Genomic DNA, 21,523 nt, shown 5'->3' with positions numbered 1-21,523 from the left:
TACAAGCTGGCGAGCTCTATAATGCATGGTACCTAACAGCAGCAGGCACAACACAGCGTGACTTACTGGCCCTTCTATTACATCCCTGTCATCATGCATCTTTTAACACACAGGGATTCAACCAGCACAATCCAGTGAGTACGAATCACACTATGGCTGCTACTACTGCAAACGCTGCTGAAAAACCACACACACAAACAGATGTATGCACACACACGTACACACACACACACACCTCCTTTCATCCTCCTCCTCAATACTCATTTAATGAGAATCAGCTACAATACAAAAGCAGCATTGCCCTCAACAACAGTAATGTCCCGTAAGGGTTTGTACTAACACCTTGTGAAATGCTACTGAAGAAAAAAACATTTAATTAGGAGTGTACGAACCCATCTATTTCCTTTAAAGACAGACTGACTCCAGCTAATCAGTGGAGCTTTCTGACAAGATCCAGACATTAAAGCCAAGTCCAACAACACACACAGACAAAATCTGCCTCAGAGAGAGATGTCCTAAACTAACAGCTTTCAATTATATCTGAAATCTCCAACCCTCAGACTTCTTTCTTCTTTATTCAGTGATGGAGAGTTCTTCCTTTTCATCCCAAAAGTGATGGAGAGTGAACATCTCAGCATGACTGAAATGAATGAAAGGGATAACATCTAACTTCATTTAACGTGCATTCACGCCAACGTCAGCCCTCATTCGGCCCCATAGAATACTGGGTAATAATAAATGGCTGCCAGCTAGCTGTGACGCAGCACCATCAAAAGTTGAACTGAGTGTGCGTATACAGGTTAGTGTGTGTGTGTGTGTATGTGTGTGTGTGGGGGGGGGGGGGAGAAAGCGAGCGAGAGAAAGCTTCAGACAGAAGCGTAAGCGTAATTAGCCTGCTCATTCTCCAGCATGAACACCACAAAATCGCTCTATCCCTCTCTTTCTCTTACCCGCTCTCTCAGAAACAAAAACAACAGACAGCACATCAAACCATCGTGTTACGTGTCAGGCGGAACACGTTTGAAGGTTTGTTGGCTTTGTAAGCTTTCAAGGCTCATCAGCAGACAGCACATGAAGATGCATAGAAACAGTGCCAAGCAGGCCAGGAGACTTTGAGGATCTGACAGACAGACAGACGAGACGGGGGTCCGAGTCAGAGACAAGGAAAGAGAGGGTAGTCAAAAGCAACAGAAACAACTATTTCTGGTTCACGCTTCAGTAAGCAAACAACTGCAATCCCCCGGGTTCACAACCCACCTTCTCCCCATGCCTTTAGAGCACCCCCTGGAGTGGCAGAGCAGCCATTTATTCATCATCTAGGAACACAAGCACGCTAGTGCACATACACTCCCCCTAACCCCACCCACCCACACACACACACACAATTTGAGATGTGTCACTCTCAGCATATCAATGTTTTAGGCTCAGTTCAGTTTACACAACACAAGAGAACAGTAAGTCCTCAATGTAATGAAACATTCATAACAAATAATTTACACCACATAAACTCACACAGCAGGGATCCAAGCAAGCTCTATTGTGAGAGGAGAGCTTATTAAAACATTTAAACTGGTATCTCTTCACGGCTTGATACTCCCTCGAGTGAGGGAAGCGGAGGGACTGATGTACTTGAATTCAAACGCATACGCTACTATCTAGTCTATGGCTATCTATTCCAGCGATGGAAGCAGGAAAAATTGGATTTTTCCCTTAAATGAGAGAAGCGGCTGGGAGAGAGGGACTCACCAACCTACAAACACATTATCTAGGCTTTGGCTCTTCCGCTCAGTAAGGGAAGAGAGGAGGGAGTAAGAAGAGGACAGAGGAAGAGGAGGGCGGACGAGGGACTCACTGATGTACTCAAAGACGTAGACGACGAAGAAAGGCGTGACGAGGTCGTTGATGCCCTGCACGTAGCCGCTGGCCGGGTGGCGGATCGCCCAGATGAACAGGATACGCTCAAAGATCTGACGGACAGATGGAGGAACATAGTCAGCACACACACACTGTGTATAGAGCACAGTGCATAGAGGAACATGGAAGCTACTTCCAGAATCATTATACGCAAGCTTTTGTTTCAACAGTATTTGTAAATTGAGTATAATAAGTAAGCGTGTTTTAATGTGCTAGTTAAAGTCCAATTCAAGGACGATAAAGTCAATCTAGCCATCTACGATACGCCTAAAGAGGAACAGACATGCTACAGAAGACAAAATCCATGTAAAACAACAGCGAATAATGTTGATTTACGTCTGTTTTAATGTGTTAGACTTCCTTTAACAAGGTCACACGATGGTTTCAAACCAACACAGAATAGCCCCATCCCTTGCCCACCAATCAAATCAGAGAGCAATATCGGATTAAGTTGTAAACAATGCATGTTTTAATCGTCGACATAAAAGGTTTGATTGTGTTAGAGAAGTGAGGAGATTAGACAGAAGAGGTATAGGACAAGCATGCATGGTGAGCGGTGACATGGAATTGGAGCGTGTTCCAGAATGTCCTATTGAGGTTCTTGGAAGTGAAGAACACACGACACTTCAACATCAATTTCTCATCGACGGGTTGGACCCGTCTGCCTCTCTACTACTGCTGGATCAAGAACTTTCTTTTTGGCCTTTCTTTTCTTCTTTCTCTAATCTATTCTGCAAGGCAAACACTTCCATCTTCGTTACAGGCTGTCTATGTGGGTCTTAAATGTTTCACCTTGCTGCTGTCAGACCCCAAGAATTAAAGGAGGCTTGAAGTTCAGCGCAAATCAACCAAATTATCCGCGTCTCAAATGGCACCCCCCCCCCCCCTTAATAGTGCACTACTTTTGACCAGGGCCCAGAGCATGGTGGTCAAAAGTAGTGCACTATATAGGGAATAGGGTGACATTTGGAATGCATTTTTATATTTCCATTCTCTTTCTCTTCCCTCTTCTAGTCTGGCCCCTGAATGTCTGTGCCGGTGTTCTGACATGTCAAGCGATGCATCACACGTGCAGAGCGCTTTCTCGGACGCCATGTTTCTGTCATTTTTCTAAACAATTGTGATCGCCCCCGGCCTCAAAAAACATGTTGGTTGGCTGCCTGGGGTGCTGGCGTGTTATGCTAGCTAGTATGGTTTGGCGGTGCCCTTCTAAAATGCCGTTACATGGACATGTATGGGATTCACATCTCCCTACTCCTGCCCCCCTGCTTTCATCATCAAAGTCACATCTATCAAAGTGGGGTGGGGAGGAGAAGGGGGAGAAAAAGGGGGAGTGCTAATGTGAGTTTCTCCTTTTAACAGCCCACCCTCCCTTCTCTCCTCCTCATCCATGTCATCCCCTTTGCCTCCCCCCACCTTCCCTCTCCTCTTTTGGTCTTCTCCCTCCCTGAAACAACCCACGTTCTTGCTCCTCCTCATCTCCATGCAGCCAGAATTCATGGTCAGAAGCCCATCAGAGGGTGGAACTTAAACACAAAAACAGGTGGAGGAAATCAATGGCCAGAGAGAGAGCGTGAGTATATATGAGAGAGAGAGAGAGAGAGAGAGCGTGAGTATATATGAGAGAGAGAGAGAGAGAGAGCGTGAGTATATATGAGAGAGAGAGAGAGAGCGTGAGTATATATGAGAGAGAGCGAGAGAGCGTGAGTATATATGAGAGAGAGCGAGACGAGAGCGAGAGAGGAAGAGAGGCCAATCATTAACACATGATACATTTATTTGCTTTGCAGACACCCTTCACCCTGACCACTCTAAGGCAGCTCCTGAGCTTCAATAAGAGACTGAAGAGGCTGAAAGACACTGCCTGAAGCCAGAATAATAAATCATAGTCATTCTAAATAAATCAATGGAACAACAGCAGCAGCAGAGTCACAGATGAAGTACATTGACCTCATAGTGGTAACTGATTAGATGGGGGTCAATCAGGAGAGGACAGGCTTCAACAGTGTCAGTGTGTGAGGGTTAGGTCCAGACAGTGTGTTATGTTATGGTTATGCAGTGTACAGGCTGCCCATCAAGTCACAAGCGCAAGGAATCAATGACAGGGAGTGGCCAGCAGACTAGACCCCGATCTCCCCGTTATTTTGCCCAAAAATGTAGTAGTGAAGAGTTGGCTTGGCTATTACAGATCAGGGATAAGGCAAGCTTTACAATACAGCTCTCAGATGAAAAGAAAATCATTTAAAAAAGGGGACAAAAGCCTACTAAGAACCATAGGACTGACGAGTTATGTACGTTTTAAGCCAATAGCTTGTGCATACTTCAGTGCACTATCACTGAATTATTTCAATTTGATCATGCATAAAAGCACGACTTGCTTGGATGAGCATTAGGCTTTCACCCCTGTCACCCTCCTCATCCTTCTCTTTTCACCCACAGTGCTACATTGCCTCAAGGGAAATCACAAGGAGAAATGTACGTACGGACACACGTGCACGCGAACAAACACACACACACACACGTGTGCTTCTCTCTCGCTCTAGCTTCATGTCCCCATTAGCTCACTGCTAATGTGTGAACAGCATGTCTACAGCCATAGTGGTCCACCGAGGCCAACTTCATGTCCAGTGCTGTAGGTCTCTTAGGGAGAGACCTCTACCCACGCGGTGAGACAGACAGATTCCATGTCTGTGCCTAACAAAAACCAAATGTTGCATTAGTCAGTCATTTCCGGTGTCAGGAGAGTCATACCGTGCCTATAGAAAGCCTACACCTACTTCAGCTTTTTTCACAGTTTGGTGCGTTACAAAGTGAGATTTAAATGTATTTAACTGTCACGTTTTGTCGTTGACTTACACAAAATACTCTGTAATGTAAAAGGTGAAAAGAAAATGACTTTCTGGCCAAATGAATACAAATTAAATAACTCAAATACAGTCATTGCGTAACTATTCACTCCCTTCGTTAAGGCAAGCCTAAATGAGTTCAGGAGTAACACGTAGCTTACCAAATCACATACGTTACATGTGAAATAATAATAGAGGTTGACATGATTCTGAATGACTACCCCTTCCTCTGTCCCTCGTACATCTGTCACATTTTTCAAAACCCTCAAAAAGACGGGCAGTGATCTGTAGATGGATACCAATAACAAATCAGACATCGACTATCTCTTTAAGCATGGTACAATTAAGCACAATTATGCTGTGGATGATTTATTGAACCACCCAGACACAGCAAAGATGCAGTCGTCCTTCTGAACTGAGCTGCAGGAGAGGACGGAAACTGTTGAGGAATGTCACGATGAGGCCATTGGGGATTTTAAACAGCTACAGTTAAATGGCTGTGATAGGAGAAAACGGAGGATGGATCAACAACGTCGAAGTGATTTGACATAAATTACAGAATGAAAAGAAGAATAAAAACACACAAAATAAGAATATTCCAAAACATGCATATGTATGCAACAAGGCACTAAAGTAATACCGCAAAAAAAACACAGCAAAGGAATAACAATTTTGGCCTCAATGCTAAGCCTTATGTTTGAGGTAAATCCGACAACACATTACTGAGTAACTGCCTCCTCATTAGCAAACATGGTGGTGGCTGCATCATGGTATGGGTATGCTTGGCATTGGCAAAGACTGGAGTTTTTCAGGATGAAAAAGAAACGTGATGGAGCTAAGCACAGGCAAAATCTGCTTCAGTCTGCTTTACACCAGCGACTGAGCGAATAATTCACCTTTCGGCTGGACAATAACTTACAACACAAAGCCAAATCTACACTAGAGTTTCTTACCAAGAAAACAGTGAATGCGAGTGGCCAGTTTTCATCCCACTTATAACACAATAAAATGGGAAGAAATCCAAGGGAGGTGTTGACTTTCTACGGGCACCGTATGCACACAGACGGTGACAATCAGAACTAACGGAGACTGAAACTGTCGACTTTTAGACAGCTCTGCGGTTGCATGCGTCACCATACCAACGTATTTCGGGACAGAAATAAAAAATGATCCCCAATTAAAAGCAAGAAATTGAAAACAGTAGTACGAAGGAAAGAGGAGAGTAGGAAGAGGGGAAGAGAGAGAGAGAGAAATAGGCGAGGGAGAGCGAAAGAGAGAGGTATAAGGAGACAGAGATGCAGATATTGGGGCGGGTGTGTGTGAGGACGGCTGGCCTATTCATTAGTATTCTCTCGCAGCAGTGAGGTAGTAGTGTGGCCTGGGAGGGGAACGGAGGTAGAGGCCAACAGAGGACACGGCGGAAGAGGGGTGCGACTCGCAATACTGAACACACTTATGCAGAACACACAAGCAGACACACTCCATTACATCCAATGACAATCTGTTTTCTAAAATACTCATTGCAGAGTGCAACAAAAAGACTCGTACCAGAGTGCATACAAAAAAGCACTGAAGAACATTCCATTACAACAGACGGGTTCCACTCTTTAGTAGTCAAGAGAGAGTGTGAGTAGACGTGCACGCATGCGTGGCGCAGTGTGTACACAAGACGACGAACAGGATGTCATACATTAGCTAGGTGTAGGCGACTGACTGCCTGGGCAGGGTAGTCAGTGTGTTCTGTATAGAAGGCCTCACCTCTTGGACAGAAGCTTGTTGAAAGAGAGGAATAAGGGGATTAGTTCTCGGTATGTCAATGTGAATCTGCAGAGAGGAGAGAGAAAACACAAACAGAAGAGCAGCCGAGGTTATCATATGCCGTCACAGAGAGGGAAGAGAGGAAGAGAGAGCACTGGTTAGTGGATGCACTGGATTCAGGGTCCAAGGCGTGTACTGACGGCAGAGAACTGGAGAGAACTGGAGCTCCTAGGCTATATTTCTGAACTGGGTGGAGGGGTAGTGTGGCTCACTAGCTCTCTGCAATCCAAACCCCATTTTCTCTATAGAACCACAGCGGGTCAGTGCAGGGCACAAGCACATACACCTCGTCATCACATACGTGTGGAGGAGAGCCTCGTCAAACCAGAGAGCCACTTCCACCCAGTTCAGAAGTTGGAGCCTGCAGACAGATGGACAAACACTGGCAGGGCAGACGGGAACAGGACCGGTGTCATGCTGGCGAGAGGGGGGGTTTGGTCTGCAGCCCCTTTAACCAGTCTTACCTCGGTCACCATAGGCTGCAGCATTAGACACTCCGGACTCATCCGGGGGATGTCTATACGAATCTGGTGGCGTGGAGAAAACAGTAAACACAAACACATCACACACACACATTCAGTCGTCACGCGTACACACACGGACCGTGCACAATATACACACACACCAGGGAAATAAGTCAACACACTCAACTGAACACATATCCACAGTGGACTTTTTCCCAGCCCTAGATGTGGAGGGGGAAAAACTGCTGTTTTTCACAAAAAGTACATACTGCTACACACACATCAACATGAGACAATTCAACGGGATATAGTACAGAAATGTGACTGTATAAAATAGGAAGCCTCTGAGACTAACCTTCAACAAACAAAAAAATACAGTAGATGTGGGAGGGAGCGCCTGATAGCCCCCTCCTGAGAGTGTGGGAGGGAGCGCCTGATAGTCCCCTCCTGAGAGTGTGGGAGGGAGCGCCTGATAGTCCCCTCCTGAGAGTGTGGGAGGGAGCGCCTGATAGTCCCCTCCTGAGAGTGTGGGAGGGAGCGCCTGATAGTCCCCTCCTGAGAGTGTGGGAGGGAGCGCCTGATAGTCCCCTCCTGAGAGTGTGGGAGGGAGTGCCTGATAGTCCCCTCCTGAGAGTGTGGGAGGGAGCGCCTGATAGTCCCCTCCTGAGAGTGTGGGAGGGAGCGCCTGATAGTCCCCTCCTGAGAGTGTGGGAGGGAGCGCCTTTCTAAGGAGTTTTCCATAGCCACCGTTGCTAGCTCTTTGGGGTTTTAGGCTGTGTTTCTGTATAAGTACTATGTGACATCCACTGATGTAAAAAGGGCTTTATAAATACATTTGATTGATTGATTGATTGAAAGAGAAAGTTGGAGCGAGAGGGGGAGTGTGAGTGAGCGAGAGAGCGAGAGATCCACGTACAAAAACAGAGATAGACTACTGTAGGGAGATGAGAGGAGTTACAGAAGAGAGACTGGGGAATAGACAGTCACAGGCCTTGCACTGCCAATGTCAGGAAGTTGAGCACTGACTCAGGAACAGCAGGGAGCCTGTGATCAGACAGAAAACATCCTCTGCCACTGAACACAGAACTGAGATCAGTGTAGAGAAGAACGGTCTCCAGACTCCCTGCTGAGACGACATTTCTACTCAGTTTGCTGGAAGCCTAAAACAACTCTCCCATTTTAAAGTAAATATCTGTCATTTTCTTAAAGGCAAAGAGAGGACTTACCTCTCTTCATCTTACTCTAGCGGGAAACGGTTGTTGATCTCAGCATAGTAAATATTGTCGTACAATAGTAAATTTCGACAATACACCACATAGTAAATATCATGCGTGCATGTATTACTATCCTCGTGGGTACCGGAAATCACCAATAGGATAGTAAAACGAGGACAATTCTCCCTCGCAGGGACTAAGGCTATTTTAAGCTTAGGGTTAGGAGTTAGGTTTAGGGAAAATAGGATTTTGAATGGAAAACTATTTTAGATCCCCACAAGGATAGTAGTGTGTGTGTGTGTGTGTGTGTGTGTGTGTGTGTGTGTGTGTGTGTGTGTGTGTGTGTGTGTGTGTGTGTGTGTGTGTGTGTGTGTGTGTGTGTGTGTGTGTGTGTGTGTGTGTGTGTGTGTGTGTGTGTGTCAGCAGAAGTGATTTCCCTGATAAACAGAGGGAGGGAGAGTCTGACATCAACGGTGGACGGAGGGTCTTTTTTTTGAGAGAGAGGGTCATTCTTGTCTAGCCTCCATAGTGGCACTGCTATGTGTGAGAGGAGAGCAGCATGAAAAACCACTTATCACCGTATAACTGGATCTGTAATGCAGCCTCGCGGCCGCTGACAGGCTATGGCTTGGCTAGTCTAGGCTGTGGGTGAACCAACACATCAGGGACAAAGAGAAATGGCTGGTAAGAGGGCTTGGGGATTTACACCCACAGGACAGCCCATTCTATCTGCACAAATGAATATGTCTGCCGTCACTGAGGTGAAGGGGTCTGAACTGTAAATAGCCGAGGAGGAATTATATTTATCCACCACTGTAACGGATGAACTGTGGAGGAGCAGAGCTTAGGATAGACAGACTGCTCTCAATATATAAGTGCATGGGCTCCTGAGTGGCACAGCGGTCTAAGGCACTGCATCTCAGTGCTAGAAGCGTCACTACAGACACTGGTTCAGTTCCAGACTGAATCACAACTGGCCGTGATTGGGAGTCCCATAGGCGGCGGCGCACATTTGGCCCAGCGTCATTAGGGTTTGGCCGGGGTAGGCAGTCATTGTAACTAACATGCCTAGTTTAAATAAAGGTTAAATAAAATATCTCAGTGGATATAGGTATACAGAAAGACAGGGGGGGAAGAGGAGCGAAAAAGAGGGAGAGAAAGAGTGACAGAATGTGACTGTGTGTAGTCATACACAGCATCCTTACCTGTCTGTATGTGTCTTGGTGGTGCTCGTCGTTGCGCGAGTCGTAGTACTGTTCTATGAAACCAAAGTATTCCTGTCTCTTCCTCTGTAGCGTGCTCTCTCTCCTCTCTGTGTTGGCAGGAAGGTAACCCTGGGAAGAGTATACTAGAACAGTTAGGATAGCATATGCTCCTGAAACTCAACTCAGGACCTCGAAGCCAGTTCCACTCCTTTAAAAAAATAGATATTTTATTATTTTCCCCTAACCCTACCACCGCTCCCCTAATTGGAGTAAACTAAACGGACAACACATCCTAGGATTCTTTTGTTTGTTTTTAGTCCCATCCGTCAGCTACCCTCAACCCCTCCCATCTCTCTCTCCATTTGCCATTAATGTTTCAACTGCGATGTGAAAAAATTCTGAACCTTTCAATTCTCAGTTTCTACAGATTGTAAATGAAAAGATAAACATTTTTGGGAATATTATTATATTATTGATCAATTGACTTCTCGGATCACCCAGCAATTATATTTGCAGAGTTAACTCCAGGTAAATGTTGCAATTCTTCAGCCATTCCTGCGACCAAATAAAAGCTACATATGGATAGTACTTAAACAAATGATCCTGTCTCTTCAAAGCAAAATCTGTAGAACTGGTACAGTTGTATCACCCATATATGACATTCTATTGGTTGTAAGAATTTTGTACAACAATTTTAATTGAAAAACGAGGTTTTCAATCCGCCGTTGTTTTGTGTATCAGTTCATAAACCATGTGCCATTGAACAGGTCCATCGAAAATCAGTATGGCAAAGCTGCCAGTTTTTTGATCCTTAACTGAAACCGGTATACTTTTTTATTTATCACAATTTTCTTTAACCAATTTTGGTCTTTAATGCAGGGACAACAGGCAAGTTTCTAACTTTCTCCCCTTCCATCTTTGAGGTAATGCTGCAACTTGTTGGTTGCAATTTTAGATAGAGCAGACATTTCCATATATTTTTGTTAGCTGCATGTGTGACATAACTCCACCAGTCGTATCTATGATATAATTTAGAAAAAATGATACCGGTTTTGTTTAAAAGTTAGCATATTTGAGTTAAACCATAATCATATTTGTTGTAATAATTTTCTGTCTTTTCTGGTGGGTTAAACTGATATTGTAACTTTCCATGGCTTGTTTTAAAAAATACACTATTTTGGAGCTGTAGTCTGAATAAAGGGAAAAAGGCCATTCTTGAACACTGGGTGAGCCATTCTTACTAATCTGCTAGAGAACCAGTTTGTATATAAATATAGCTTTTGTATGACTGAAGCCTTTAGTGAGAGGTCTAATGCTTTAATATTTCGTAATTTCTGCCCTCCGAATTCATATTCATTATATAAACATAACCGTTTAATTTTGTCAGGCTTGCCATGCCAAATAAAATGTAATATTTTTTGCACATATTATGTAAAAAACAAGTTGTTAGGTATAGCCAAAGCCATAAGCAAATAGGTAAACTGGGATATGACTAAAGAGTTAATCAGGGTGATTTTTCCACAAATAGACAGGTATGGTCCTTTCGAAGGTAGCAAGATAGCATCTATTTTTGCTAACTTTCCATTCAAAAAGGCACACGCACATCTGAGCTATCTTTGTTGCAGGTGCAAGGTAACAATTGAATAATATGAGAGAGAAAATAAGAAACCCGCAACACTGCTAGTATCACTGCCCTTTATTACGCTTTACATATCGGCCTCAAGGCCTCCAGAGGTTAGGAAAAATGATCTGTATCCTCGATGAGGCTATGGAGGGATCCAAATTGTGGATTTAAAAGAAAACATGAATCATCAGCGTACAATGACACTTTTGTATTTATGCCCTGGATTTCTTGACCCCTTGATACGATTGTTGGATGTGATTTTAATAGCCAACATCTCTATGGCCATAATAAATAGATATGCCGATAGTGGACAACATTGTTTTACTCCTATTGACAGTTTAATACTATGAGAAGTAGCCATTATTCACTATTTTACAACTTGGGTTACTATACATAACATTAACCCATTGTATTCTCCAAAATGGAAATATTCCAGCCATTTATATGTATATTCCAGTCGTATTTTATCAAAAGTATTTTTGAAAGTTAGCTATGAATACCAGGCCTGGTTTCCTGGATTTTTCATAGCGTTCTATTGTTTCCAGTACTTATATTATCTTTAAACTATTGTCCATGTAAAAAATATTCCTGATTAAGATTAATAATATCCCAAAACAATTGTAATTCTATGCATTTTGCTAGAATTTTTGCGTCACAACACTGAAGTGTAAGGGGCCTCCAATTTTAATGTACAGGATCTTTATATAGTGCATTCAGAAATGGGACTTTTTTCACATTTTGTTTCCTTACAGCCTTATTCTAAAATGGATTTAACACATTTTGTTCCTCATCAAATCTACACACAATACCCCATAACGACAAAGCGAAAATAGGTTTAGACATGTTTGCAAATGTATTAAAAATCAAAAGAACACAAATACTTTAACATAAGTATTCACACCTTTTGCCGGGAGACTCGAAATTGAGCTAAGGTGCATCCTGTTTCCATTGATCATACTTGAGATGTTTCTACAACTTGATTGGAAAGGAGGATACCTAGTCAGTTGTACATCTGAATGCATTCAACTGAAATGTACCTTCCGCATTTAACCCAACCCTCTGAATCAGAGGTAAATCAGAGAGGCTGCCTTAAAAATCGACATCCACGTCATTCTAACCCGGGGAACAGTGGGGTAACTGCCTTGCTCAGGGGCAAAATTACAGATTTTTACCTTGTCAGCTCCGGTATTCGATCAAGCAACCTTTCGGTTACTGGCCCAAATTCCTACTCACTAGGCCACCTACAGCCCGATTGAAGTCCACCTGTAGTAACTTCAATTGATTGGACATGATTGGGAAAGGCACACACCGGTCCGTAGACCTCCAAGACAGGATTGTGGTGAGGCACAGATTTACTTCAAAAGAACTCGTTGGTCTAATTCACACACTTATCAAGAGAACATCCCTGGTCATCCTTACTGCCTCTGATATGTCGGACTCACTAAACACAAATGCTTTGTCTGTAAATTATGTCTGAGTGTTAGAGCTTGCCCCTCTCTATCAGTAAATAAAAGTAAAAAGAAAATGATGCGGTCTGGTTTGCTAAATATAAGGAATTAGAAATTGTTTATACTTAAGTATGTTTCATACCAAATACTTTTACTCAAGTCGAATTTTACTGGGTGACTTACGAGTCATTTTCTACGAAGGTATCGTTACTTTTACTCAAGTATGAACATTGGGTACTTGTTCCACCACTGACCAGTAGTTCCCAGTCACCTGATTTTAGTTAACAAGCACACAACACGAGAGACCGGAACCTTGTGAGCAATGTTCCCTCTAAGCTGTGAGGGCGCACAGCCCCACGGGACTGCCGCGCAGAAGAAATATCAGCCCCTTTAGTTAACACTATCAAAATTTCCCTCCACTGTGTGAATTGTGAACAAATCAACACAATATTAGTCACTTTCAATGCAACATACCGAAACAAAAAAACTATGCAAGAGATTTTCTTGGAGGTAAAGTGCATTGAAGTAGGATTCTATTGCATTGACTGACAACTCAGGCCCATTCTCTACACAGACCGGTCCACCATAACCAATCAGAGCTACAGTATCCCTATACGCAAACAGACCATTGCCATACTTGGATCTGTACCATTCACTTTGAACTGGACTGTGTTTACAGCATGAGTGGTTGCGAATAGATGCGTTTGTTTTGCGATCAAACCAACTGCATGTAGCCAGGTGTACATTTGTTAATATTCTTTGTTAGTAAGTGTGTTATTAGCCCAGTTATACCTCATTTCTAGTCAGCAATGGCGGAGTGGTTGCTTCCTACAAGAGCACAACACGTGCATTTTTAGCCATCTTTGAAAAGCAAGCCAGGTAAAGAGCGTTTTATCTGCAAGGGGCAGTGTTGTATTTTGGGGCAGTGTTAGCTTTTTCAAGCCTGTCTCAAAATATAAGTAGCCAATATGCAAAGGGTAGCATAATTTGCCTGATTATCCGTAATAATGGTATGAGAATAATAATGCATTTCATTTTCTAAAGTCGTTTCTTGCAAACAAATACAACATGTTCAGTCACCTTGTCTGAAAGACAAGTGGATAAACAGGTAACTATCAATCGCTAAATTTATTTCAAAAGTCTTATGGAATATAGGCTTACATTGAACAGCACACATTGACACTACTGTAGGCTGAAATACAGAACAGTTAATTCCATGTTAAAATGTATCGTGATGCATTTTCTCCATCGTTTATGCTAAGCCACTCTGATAGGCCTACATTATGATCAAATAGCCACAGCAACCTACTTGGCCACTGTTATACCTGTAACTTAAAGTGGGTACAGCGTCAGTGTTCACAGTAAACGCGGGCCAGAAGTTGCACAGAATTTCCACAACGTTCGAGTTTGCACTCAGCAGACCTGAAATTTGCTCAGTGACTACATTTTTTTCGAGGGAACATTGCTCGTGAGTCACTCACTGTTGTGCAGCACACACCAGGTGATCTAGTTACATATAATATGGAATTCACAAGTAAGTGTCGGTCAGCTAGATATCTTATAACTATTAAGTTAACTGTCTAAATTGTGCTAAAAGCTCTGAAGATGTGCATTTGGTTTTCCAATTTAGTAGCTCGCTAGCTAAATGGTTAGCTTCTTCCAAAATCAAGCTTCACTTGGTAACAGCAGAAAAACCCCTCCCGGATCCAGGGCCTTGCTGTTTTATATTTGTTTTGTGCATGCCGAAAACTAAGTCGCTTTTTTTAGTTACTTGTAGGGTTTAGTTCAGAGACTGCATAAAATGTTCGCAATGCACTCGTTAGCATTTAGTTCTCATTCTCTATGGATTTTGACATGTACTTGTTAGCATTGCTAACCTTCAGATTACAGTGGGGTTTGAAAACAGCGCCCCTTGTGTCCAGTGCCGGTATTACCAAATATCCCAGTATGGCACAAGGTCTGTGTGAAGGTGTGATAATCTGGATACCACCCAGGCATAATAACTATACTTTGAATCAAACATAGATATTTGAATCGATTCACTGGAGAGGAGAAAAAAAACCTGCCCACGCTAGGCATGCTAGCCTTGTGAGTAGTCGAGAATGACTCATCACAAGCCTAGCATTATACACTAGTCTAGGCTAGACACGCACATACACACCCATGCATCCACACACATTGTAGGAACTACGTTAGGGATAGAGTAACTTCCAATCACTTTAAATCTGCTCAAACGGACTGCGCTCCAGTGGGCACCAGGCTGGGCAAAAGTAGTGCATAACGTAGGGATGACGGGGCCATTTGGGACGCAGACTAACTGTTCGAGCACTTTACCACTGACACAGTTCCACTGCATGAGCAAATGTTTCAGTACGGCAGAGGAAGTTGAAAAAGGGAACTGTTAAGGTTGTTGGCAATACTAATCTCTTCATATCAACCCACATTCAATAACAGACCGGGCAGAGATTAATGCAAAGAGGGCCGAGGGCCTAACAATGGTATAACATTGAAAACACGCTCGCGCGCACAGGATACAAAACACACCTCTCCTCCAGTGAGAATGTGTCTAGCTACAGTATACATCATATGTCTGGGCCAGAAAAGGCAAGTCCTGCTGGTGTAGACTAGGCCCATAGTGATAAAGTAATTGATTGCCTGGAAATCTACAGCCCCAGAAAACCATTAATCTCTGGAGCAGTTGAGCCCTGTGCCCATTCTTCACTCCCACGGCCCAACAAATAGCTCTTACAACAAGACGTATGTGTGCCAGGCAGCCCCCTGAGCACTGGCTATAAGAGCCATTACCATATGTCCATGTAATCACGCTGACTTGATAATGTGCTGTAAAAGGGAGGAGGTGAGGGTTGGTATTCTAATGTTGGTGACAGAGGAAGGTCAAGTATTTGAAGAGACTCGGAAGTATTATCCGAGTGCTACTGCAGTGAGATACGCAGTGGATAGCTAGGTTGGGTGGGGTCAAATCCTTTTGAAAACTCCATTAACCCTCCTGCTCTGTTCCAGTCGAATTGGACCAACTTACAAGTTCTCTCTCTGAAAAATGTAGTTCATTCAATCTGATTGTGTGGACAAAGTCACGGAACGGTATGACAAAATACATTTGGATGATTTTCATAACATTTTTGGTGTTTTTTTAAAACCTTTGTACACCTGTGGTGTTTCCAGTCAAAAATGACCAGTCATTAGAAATTAATGGGTGAGACTACAATTAATGTATAAAATTGAGTTCAGGCACATGCCAATTCATCAGATGGACACACTTGCTCTCCCAGACCCCCAAATTTGAGCACGCACCCCCCCCCCCTTCTTGGTTTCCATGGCAACACCCCCAAAAATTATCTTTCCCCACCTGTTGGCATTCTCACAAACAATCACAACATTGCTTCATTAATATATAGAACTTCTCTCGCAGCTCTGGTATATAAAGCTTTTTTGAGGCCTTGCTCACAATTCATTCTGTGGCAGCACAATGACCAAACGATATACTGTATGTGAGGCTCTTGATCATATCTTTGATCATGACACTGGTGAGGGGAGAGTCCTTGTTAAACTTTGACACAAGGTAGTCTGTGATAAATAGCACAATAGGTTTCATCGGAGTAAGTTAAAGGCAAAATAATCCATACATTATGCTTTTTTTTACTCAAAATAGTTGTATGAGCTCAGGTCAATGAGGCCTACAGTCCATAAAAAGCAAATAGAAGTTCAAAACTTGTAATATTCACAAGAACTTAAATTGATAAAAAGATCTAACACAACAATAGGTAATAATATATGGATTATTATGGATTTATAATCAGCTACAATGGGGCGGTCATTTTGGACCAGGAACACAATTAATTAACATGAAACGAGCACAACAGGAGGGTTAAAATCAGGATGTGAGTGGAAGTTTCATTCATGAACCGAGAGAGGAGAAATTGGTTACTTTATGAATGGAACATGTTGGACTTCACCAACCTTTAGAGATTTACAGCAGTGATTGAGTCAGAACATGAATGGAAGCGAGTCAAAAGGAGTGAGTCCTTCAAAAGTTTCAAACCACTCCGTCATACAGTACAAGCACAGTTTGAGTCACACACTGCTTAGAGAATTTGGGATGTGGGCTGGCAGTGTGGTTAGCTGGATACAGTAGAGAGCACATAAAACATTGTATTTTTGTAGGTGAAGAGAAAAATCTGTCAATAGTAATAAAATCTTGATCAGCGCAAGCATTTAGTTCCAAATAGGTTCAAGAGGATTGTCTCTTCCTTTGGAGTCAGGACTGTCATAGTTGTGAGCAGATGTGCTCTGAAGCCAGGCATGTATACAAACCACAGTTAGGTAATTGAAATTCCTGAAATTAGGTGTCCTCCTGTCCAATTCAAAATTGACCCCTAATCCTACCTTGTAACCCCACTAGTGAAGATGGGAGAGGATTGGAGAGGAAAGTGGTAAAATCCAAGTAAATCATCAAACTGTCTTTTCGAACTATAAAAGTGTGAGCTTTCACTGCTCTTTTTTATTTTGTGAATCTGTTTGTACAGTCGTGGCCAAAAGTTGAGAATGACACAAATATAAATTTTCACAAAGTCTGCTGCTTCAGTTTGTATGATGGCAATTTGCATATACTCCAGAATGTTATGAAGAATGATCAGATGAATTGCAATTAATTGTAAAGGCACTCTTTGCCATGCAAATGAACTGAATCCCCAAATCATTTCCACTGCATTTCAGCCCTGCCACAAAAGGACCAGCTGACATGTCAGTGATTCTCTCGTTAAAACAGGTGTGAGAGTTAACGAGGACAAGGCTGGAGATCACTCTGTCATTCTGATTGAGTTCGAATAACAGAGCGGAATCTTCAAAAGGAGGGTGGTGCTTGGAATCATTGTTCTTCCTCTGTCAATCACGGTTACCTGCAAGGAAACACGTGTCGTCATCATAGCTTTACACAAAAAGGGCTTCACAGGCAAGGATATTGCTGCCAGTAAGATTGCACCTAAATCAACCATTTATCGGATCATCAAGAACTTCCAGGTGAGTGGTTCAATTGTTGTGAAGAAGGCTTCAGGGTGCCCAAGAAAGTCCAGCAAGCGACAGGACCGTCGCCGAAAGTTAATTCAGTTGCGGGATCGGCGCACCACCAGTACAGAGGTTGCCAGGAATGGCAGGAGGCAGGTGTGAGTGCATCTGCACGCACAGTGAGGCGAAGACTTTGAGGACGGCCTGGTGTCAAGAAGGGCAGCAAAGAAGCCACTTCTCTCCAGGAAAAACATCAGGGACAGACTGATATTCTGCAAAAGGTACAGGGATTGAACTGCTGAGGACTGGGGTAAAGTCATTGAATCCCCTTTCCGATTGTTTGGTGCATCCGGAAAAAAGCTTGTCTCCGGAGAAGACAAGGTGAGCGCTACCATCAGTCCTGTGTCATGCCAACAGTAAAGCATCCTGAGACCATTCATGTGTCTTCTCAGCCAAGGGAGTGGGCTCACTCACAATTTTGCCTAGAACACAGCCATGAATAAAGAATGGTACCAACACATCCAAAGAGAGCAACTTCTCCCAACCATCCAGGAACAGTTTGGTGACGAACAATGCCTTTTCCAGCATGATGGCGCACCTTGCCGTAAGGCAAAAGTGATAACTAAGTGGCTCGGGGAACAAAACATCAATATTTTGAGTCCATGGCCAGGAAACTCCCCAGACCTTAATCCCATTTGAGAACTTGTGGTCAATCCTCAAGAGGCGGGTGGACAAACAAAAACCCACAAATTCTGACAAACTCCAAGCATTGATTATGCAAGAATGGCCTGACATCAGTCAGGATGTGGCCCAGACACTTAAGAAATGCTTGTAATTATACTTCAGTATTCAATAGTACCATCGGACAAAAATATCCGAAGACAATGGGAAGCAGACTTTGTGAAAGTTAATATTTGTGTCATTCTCAAAACTTTTGGCCACGACTGTACATAGCCTTGTAGGTGTTATTTTTGAAGAGAATGTTCTGAGAAGAACAGATAAGGCTATGAGATGAGCTGGAGCACCTTGCTGTCTCCCCAGGTTTAGCAGACTTTACATAATGAAGAGAAGAGAAAGTTTCATCCACCAAGGTTAATGGAGGGTGTACTCAGGGTCAACAAGGGAGAAAACACACACACACACACACACACACACACGGCACTGCACTTTATCAGGGCCTGCAAATGTCTCCGACAGCATCCCAGAGCCAATCGCAGACTTAAAAACTACACGGTAAGAAAGACAGGCAAGGGGCGCTGCTAGGTGGGGTTGTTGATTGTGTTCGCGCCAAGGGTTGGAACCGGTATAGGGAACAGAACCGAAAACTAGAAAATATATTTTTTCAAGAAACAGAAATGGAACGTAAGTGATCCATACTGTTCCAGAACAGAACCGTTATTTTAAACTCATGGGAACCGGTTAACAACGCTATCATACGTTCCAGGCATTTAATTGACAGCATGCCAGGGCGGATTGCAGAGGTCTTGAAAAAGATGGGTCAACACTGCATATATTGATTCATTGCATCAACTTCATGTAATTGTCAATAAAAGCATTTGACACTTACGAAATGCTTGTAATTATACTTCAGAATTCCGTAGTAACATCTGACAAAAATATCTAAAGATACTGTAGCCGCAAACTTTGTGTTAATGTATATACATGTGTCATTCTCAACGTTTGGCCACGACTGTATATAGTCTCGCTATTGTTGTTTTTTGTTGCTGCTAATAAATTACTTTTCTCTCTATTCTTGTCCGTATTTTTTGAAACCGCATTGTTGGTTGGGGAGCTCGTAAGTAAGCATTTCACTGTAAGGTCTACACCCGTTGTATTCGGGCGCATTTGACTAATACAATTTGATTTTATCAGAACGAAACGATTGGAAAATGTAGGTTTCAACCCCTGGTTCATGCATGATACTGCAGTCCACTCTGGGATTTGTTAGAATGCTCAGTCACTGGAATTCAAACTAAATTCAACAAACTTCCATCGTCACACTTACAGATGCAATCAAATACATTGGCACTGTTACACTTTACTATGGAGTGCAATGGAGAAGAAAGTTCTGTTTACTCATTTCCAAACTGGTTGAATAGCTATTTCAAATCAAATGTATTTGTCACATGCTCCGAATACAACAGGTGTAGACTTTACAGTGAAATGCTTACAAGCCCTTAACCAGCAATGCAGTTTAAGAAATAGAGTTTAAAAAAATATTTACTAAATAAACTAAAGTTTAAAAAAAAAATTGGAATCAATCAAATCAAAAGGTAACAAGAAAAGTACATAACAATAACGAGGTTATATACAGGGGGTACCGGTACATGTAAATAGTCTGGGCGGCCATTTGATTAGTTGTTCAGCAGTCTTATGGCTTGGGGGTAGAAGCTGTTAATGAGCCTTTTGGTCCTAGACTTGGCGCTCCTGTACCACTTGCTATGCGGAAGCAGAGAGAACAGTCAATGACGGGTGACTGGAGTCCTTGACAATTTTGTGGGCCTTCCTCTGACAGCGCCTAGTATCTACATCCTGGATGTCAGGAAGCTTGGCCCCAGGGATATTTTTACTCATGTAGGCGCCTGCAACTTAACAGGTGAGAAATTACACAGCAAAGGACAACCATTGCCTCCAACCAACTTAATATGAATATTCAATCATTCATTTTTTGCAGTTGCAAACACTAAAAGTTGTCATTTTATTTTTTTACTTCAAAGAAAGTGAATAAAGCAAGGGTGCCAATTTATTTCACTATCTGTACTTGTGCTTCAGAAAATTAGAAGAATCAATAGCCTTGCCCTTGTGAAAGTTTTTGAAGAGGAGAAAGTAAAACTACAAGGTGCTGACAGTCAGTAGGAAACCATCACAGCTGGCCAGCCTAGATACATCTAAAGACCCCTTTAACTTGCTGTTGATTCTTTTCTCCACTAATCGCTTTGTCAATCCATGGGCTGGCACCTGACACAAACACACAATCTGTTCTCCCACCGTTCTCCCTCTAAAAACTAAGCTTAAGGAATCAATTTGGGAAGTAAATGAAATCTTTATTTTCTAGCGAGGAACTGACAAACAAAAATCTACTTAGTAGAGCGCTGGAGAGGCTTGTTGAAGTCTGAACAGTGTGTGTGTGTGTGTGTGCAGCAGGTTGTGTGAAGTCAGCAGGATGAAGAGAATTGATTTTGCATTAAAACAACAGCGCCTCAGACGGTGACGGCAGCTCCGTCTGCTCCCACAGAGGCCTGACGAGTCATCGCTCTTGTTTAAAGATGATTCCCTGCTGTTTTAATTCGCATGTCAAAATCACTAACACAAACACAGGACTAGACGCAGAAAGACATGCCCATATACAGAAGAGGGATACCAAAAGCACAAGAGACACACACACACACACCACACAAAGGGTCCAACAGAGTGGCGCTCCAGCTCCAGGTCTGAGTCAGACGAGCCAGACATAGGCAGATGAAGGTCAGACAGGTGAACTAGACATGGCTGTGTGTGCTACCCGGGCTAACCAGGTACCACTGCAGTCATTTAATTGTGGCACTGCACCACTGCAATATCATTGCCCTCGACGCCCAAAAAATATCGAACATGAAAATAAGGTAACTTGGCGTAAAACACCACCCTGCCTCGAAATCAGTCTATTTGGAGTGAATTAAAAAAAGTGAGATTTTTAGTTGAGTGGCAACCAGGGAAAGTGTTGGGGGATAAAATGGTGATGGTTTCTGTGAGAAGTACCGGCAGGGGGCATGTTAGCCCGGGTGTGAAAATGTGTATGCATCTCAATGGTCATGAAGTTATGTTTGTACCAGAGTTAAGCTGGTTGTAGCTGCTACTTTTCTGCTTCAGTGGCACTGTTTTTTATTTCACCTTTATTTAACCAGGTAGGCTAGTTGAGAACAAGTTCTCATTTATAACTGTGACCTGGCCAACATAAAGCAAAGCAGTGTGACACAAACAACACAGAG

The 21,523-nt window shown here is 43.0% G+C and overlaps 1 protein-coding gene across 2 annotated transcripts in view; it reads right to left on the bottom strand.

The window, feature by feature from the left end:
* tbc1d22a (TBC1 domain family, member 22a) overlaps nucleotides 1–21,523 on the bottom strand; it is a 162,329-nt gene that overhangs the window by 108,250 nt on the left and 32,556 nt on the right. The window contains exons 7-9 of one of the 2 annotated variants that reach the window (XM_055906168.1): nucleotides 9,462–9,590; nucleotides 7,043–7,105; nucleotides 1,853–1,967 (exon numbers count right to left, since the gene is read on the bottom strand). In XM_055906168.1, coding sequence (XP_055762143.1) covers nucleotides 1,853–1,967; nucleotides 7,043–7,105; nucleotides 9,462–9,590 — 307 coding nt within the window. Of the gene's footprint in view, nucleotides 1–1,852; nucleotides 1,968–6,518; nucleotides 6,585–7,042; nucleotides 7,106–9,461; nucleotides 9,591–21,523 lie in introns of both variants that reach the window. The other variant, XM_055906167.1, reaches the window with a different exon arrangement.

The sequence above is a fragment of the Salvelinus fontinalis genome, chromosome 39 (assembly GCF_029448725.1).
Source record: "Salvelinus fontinalis isolate EN_2023a chromosome 39, ASM2944872v1, whole genome shotgun sequence".
Lineage (NCBI taxonomy): Eukaryota > Metazoa > Chordata > Actinopteri > Salmoniformes > Salmonidae > Salvelinus > Salvelinus fontinalis.
This window is presented reverse-complemented; position numbering and strand designations above follow the sequence as displayed.